The 4,534-nt window shown below is 41.8% G+C and overlaps 1 protein-coding gene across 1 annotated transcript; it reads right to left on the bottom strand.

Annotated features, from left to right (window-relative positions):
• Nucleotides 1-485: 485 nt before the first annotated feature.
• On the bottom strand, nucleotides 486-4,197 carry LOC113344687 (protein TOC75-3, chloroplastic-like). The gene is made up of 8 exons (XM_026588612.1): nucleotides 3,204-4,197; nucleotides 2,794-3,032; nucleotides 2,486-2,707; nucleotides 2,254-2,361; nucleotides 1,836-2,027; nucleotides 1,473-1,721; nucleotides 1,096-1,350; nucleotides 486-978 (listed from the first exon to the last, which is right to left on the bottom strand). The coding sequence occupies exons 1-8, from the start codon at nucleotides 4,138-4,140 to the stop codon at nucleotides 739-741; spliced, it is 2,442 nt and encodes an 813-aa protein (XP_026444397.1). The 5' UTR covers nucleotides 4,141-4,197; the 3' UTR covers nucleotides 486-738.
• Between the last annotated feature and the right edge of the window lie 337 nt (nucleotides 4,198-4,534).

Genomic DNA, 4,534 nt, shown 5'->3' with positions numbered 1-4,534 from the left:
AGTAGGAAAATGTGTAAGAATGGGTCTCCCTGTAGTTTTCACAAACTAAAAACAATCTTGGACCTGAAAGTGAATATATATTTTTTCTCGGGCCTTAGCCTAATTTCACCTTTCACTTTCAGACGACCACAGCAGGTATGAGGTATGTGTAGTTCATGGGTGTTGTGGAGAATTTTGGGCCTTGGGCAATTGCGTAAAGTGCCCAGTAGGATGCTCAAATTGGGCCGGCCCTGCTGAAATGGAAAAGCTCGCACACTGATTCCACAGCACATGCTCAGTAGTATTCTAAGTTCAATTTAAACCAGAGATTAATGGTGTCAGAAGTACATATTCCCCCCAAAAAAGTTGCTCATGTTCAGAATGACATTGCCAAAGGAAGTAGCAGCGAAGCAACAGCAGCTGACAACTACTTCTAAGCCTGACTGTGTGCAACATACCACAAAGTGCTAGAAAATCCTTGAAACAGTAATGTAAAGTTACTGAGAATTTCCCTGTACCGAAATCAGTTACCAGATCATGAAAAGAAGTTTTGATCATTGAAGTACATCACCAGTCAGTTCCAGGCATCCAACAAAAGTGAGTTCGTAAATTTACAAAATACTCTACTAATATTCTAATGACTCTTATCCAAATTCAAGGCTCTATAATTGAACCTGAATCTCTAATTAACCGCACTAACATAAACGAGTATCAAAGAAAACTTTGCAATATATGTCTAAGGATTATGGAAATCCTACCTCAGAATCTCTCACCAAACCGTAAGAAAATTGCCCCTGTCCCAGAATTGTGATCCACGGCGTATTCAGCTCGTACAAGACCTAGCTTTGCACCAACACCATATGAGGAGCCATTACCTGCACGCCGGTAAAATTCTGTTGGGTTTCCCTTTAAGTCCTTTGAGCTACCCAAATCATTTCCATGCTCAACAAATGCGTATACATGAGTGTTTCTCACAGGTACCCGCAGCTCAGCCGCCACCTGGATGTATTGTAAGAGTTAGGTTTGAGAAACTGTTTTTATAAAATATAATGCAGTTTGAAGCGAGCTATCGGTGACTATGAGAAGATATTTAGCTTTTGCAGTAGGACGACCTACCTCAAGAATGTTTCTGCAAGCTCCAAGTTCACCCATGTTGTAACCCCGAACAGAGTAAGGCCCACCAAGTGTGAAGGCATCATAACTTGGGAGGTCTCCGATACAGCCACCATAGTGACCATGGAGGACTAGAACAGGTGGTGGTGGTTTATCAGCACCTTCTTCAACCGGCTTCAACTGGACGAATTTGGTGTATGTCAACTGGTGGCGGTTAAAGAATGGGAATTTGCTTCCAACAAAGAGCCCTTGGTCTACCTGCAATTTTGTACAAGTACACAAATAAGAAAGGATTAGATGGATCGAACTTCAGGGATCAAATTCCAAGATACAACAAACCGTGTTTTTGGAAAATCAAATAATATTTAACTGAAAATCACCTGAAACACATTCCTCTCACCAACAATTGCACCATTAACAAACTTGGTGTTATCCCGTGTGATGTTTGCTTGGAAGAATCCCATTTTGTCAACACCTGTGCCACTGAGAGTTGTGGGAGGTCCATCTGCACTGATTCCTCCATTTGGCAACTGCCGCTGACCATTTTGAGATATATGGCTACTTTCATCACGGGTAGTGATTTTCTCCAACACCAGACCATAAGTGAATTTGCTTTGACGGGTGAAGTTCTGAAAATCGCGATAATCGAAATGTGAGAGTAGGCTTTAAGTTCAGTATCTACATCACATATAGCAACAGTTCACTTCTAAGCAACTAACAACATATTATGAAAGATGCATCACCTCTGTTATATTGGCTTTCACACCAGCTCGATCAACCCATATAGGTGGAACCTCATCAACCCCTGGCCCTCCTGTGAAGACTGGGCTTAGTTTACGACTGTTGAAACAGCTTGAACGGAAGGTCCTGTTGCGAGGATCTTTTACGCCATCAAGATACGGATGTACGTATTCAAACTTGAAAGCAAGATCATCCTGAAGATAAAAGTCATACATCCATGCTGTGAAACAATCTCTAAATGATACGCAAAGATATAGCTTAAACCGATCAAGAAAAAGACTTGGGTGACTGTTCATTGTGAGTCCATGTCTATTGTACTTTAAATTTACTACCTGACACAGGATAGGAATCTATATCCTGGTACCCAGATGACATTTGCCAAGAGAAATTTAAAATAAACAACTAAAATTAGCAGATTACCTGAGGATCAATGAAGTTACTGGTAGTTATTGACCCAATTATGGATCTGTTCAGCCCTTGGAGATTCCGATGCTCAATTGTAACAGTACCACCAGGTTGGATTGAAGCCTGAAAATAGAACACCAATCGATGTCAAATACTGCAGCTGGTGTAAACAATTTATGAATGTACCCAATATCCACATATTTCGAGTAATGAACCACATGTTTTAGAGAATATAAAGATAAATTACCAGGGTAGGACGACCTTGACGTCCTGGTACGATACTCCACTCTGTGCTCACTTCTGCATTCTGTTGCTCAAGTTCCTTAAGCTTTATTTCAACTACGATTCCCCCATCGTTCTTTTCATCTGGTCGTGGGTTCACTTCAATATTAGAAAACAATGCAAGGGAGTTTATATTCCTCAGAGCTAGCTTTCCTGCTTCTATGTTAAACACATGACCTTGTCGAAGCTGCGAAACAAACAACCACATTCCAAAATTCAAAAGAACGATATGGTGAAACACTTAATCTATGAACAATAAAGAACCCAACAAACCTGTTTGGGCAATTCTCTTCTAACAACAGCAAGATCCGTGTTTCCTTCACAGACATTCCCAAGCTTATCTTGGAACTGTATAACCAATTGAGTAATATCCCCTTCTACAACTTCACACACAACCTCCTTCGTATTCAGATTACCAAAATTCACCACTTGTGCGCAAGCATACCCTTCATCATGGTACCATTTCTGAACACGGTCACGAATCTTTTGAAGCATACGGGCACTTACCTTACCTGCCAAAACCATTAACTTAGTCTACTAATTCATTGAGATACCACAATTATTATCTCGCGCATTCGTATTAATGTTCTGTGTATCCCAAGTTATCAATTCCTACGTCTATTAATCTAAATTTTAAGGATTGCCAACCCAATTTAAACAAGCAAGATAGAACTACACATTACCTTGCTCCCTGAGCATTTGCAAGACCTCCCTCTGAATAGGAATTGGCAACAGACACGGCCTCGCCTTATCAATTCTCTTCCTATAATCCTTATCTTGATTCCTAAAAAACTCAGCCTTCTCCTTATCAGTCATATCAGCATCCATTTCAATCGGCTTCGCTTGTGGCAACAACCCAACATTAATACACCTAAACGAATCAGCCGATTGCCATGTACTCTCTGTAAACGATATCGTTACAGCCAATGTGCCATCTGGTTTCGTCTTCATCTCCAAATCAACTCTCTCAAACATACCACAAGTAGCTAATGTCTCAAGTTCTTTGTTCAAAACAGCTTTTGTATAAACACCACCTGGTCTCAGAGATACCATCTCAAAGAACGAATCATCGGTACCAATAGTCACACCCTTCCGTTTATCGAAGAACAAAATCTCAGAAATCTTATATTTCTTGAATCCACTCAGTTTACTCAATTGAACTAAAATGTTAGCTGGTAACCCATGGAAATCCCACTCTTGGGTTTCCTCTTCCGTCGCATTTGCTGAAGGAGAAAACAATTTCGCCCAGAAATCAGAACCCCCTCCTCCTCCACCACCACCTCCACCCCCACCTCCGCCGCCGCCGCCATTCCAACCACCGCCGCCGCCACCGGAGAAGTGAAAAAGAGAAGCGGTTGCAGCGGAGAGGATAAGGGTTTTGGTGAGGAAAGATTGGGGTTTCAAGGGTTTTGGGGATTTGGGTTTTGAGTTAGTAGAGAGTTTTTCACATTGGATTTGAGGAGATGAGGAGGAGTGAAATGCTGAGAGTGCAGTGGTGGTGGGTGCTAATAATTTGCGCCTGGGTCGTGAAGAAGATGATGATGATGAGGTTGATGGAGGAGAAGATGTATTGAAACTAGGGTTTACAAACTGCCCTGTGGAAGAGCAGAATGCAGCCATTAGAGAGAGTGGGGGTGGAGATAAGAGAAGAAGGGGAAAGTGAAATTGGGGAGGTTTGACTGCGAGGTGTTTTTTTAGTACAGTGGGGTGAGTCACTGCTTCGTTGTTTCCTATGCGCATCCAGATTTATTTATTTGCGCACCCTCTTGTCTTGCCAGTAAATATTGCTAATTTAACATTAATCACGAGCTAATGCCGTATCAGCCAGGTTGGTAGGCGGGACTTGCTTGGTTTGTGGGACGGTTCCCTGGCACTACATACCGAAGTTGCTACATAGTACCCTCTGAACCCTCCATAGGGAATAGTGAACCATTGGGCAAGCACTATGGTGTCCTTTTATCCCTTCCATATCCTCATATGTAGAGAAATTTGTAAAAACCCAAATCCAATGGTC

This window comes from Papaver somniferum, unplaced genomic scaffold, assembly GCF_003573695.1.
Source record: "Papaver somniferum cultivar HN1 unplaced genomic scaffold, ASM357369v1 unplaced-scaffold_79, whole genome shotgun sequence".
In the NCBI taxonomy this organism is placed as follows: domain Eukaryota; kingdom Viridiplantae; phylum Streptophyta; class Magnoliopsida; order Ranunculales; family Papaveraceae; genus Papaver; species Papaver somniferum.
This window is presented reverse-complemented; position numbering and strand designations above follow the sequence as displayed.

Excerpts from the sequence above, each read along its gene's own strand:
- LOC113344687 (XM_026588612.1), bottom strand. The coding sequence starts at position 4,140 with ATGGCTGCATTCTGCTCTTCCACAGGGCAGTTTGTAAACCCTAGTTTC. Across the intron at positions 3,033-3,203 it reads GCAAATGCTCAGGGAGCAAG|GTAAGGTAAGTGCCCGTATG; the intron begins GTAATGTGTAGT and ends TGGTTTTGGCAG. Across the intron at positions 1,722-1,835 it reads TGAAAGCCAATATAACAGAG|AACTTCACCCGTCAAAGCAA; the intron begins GTGATGCATCTT and ends CGCGATTTTCAG.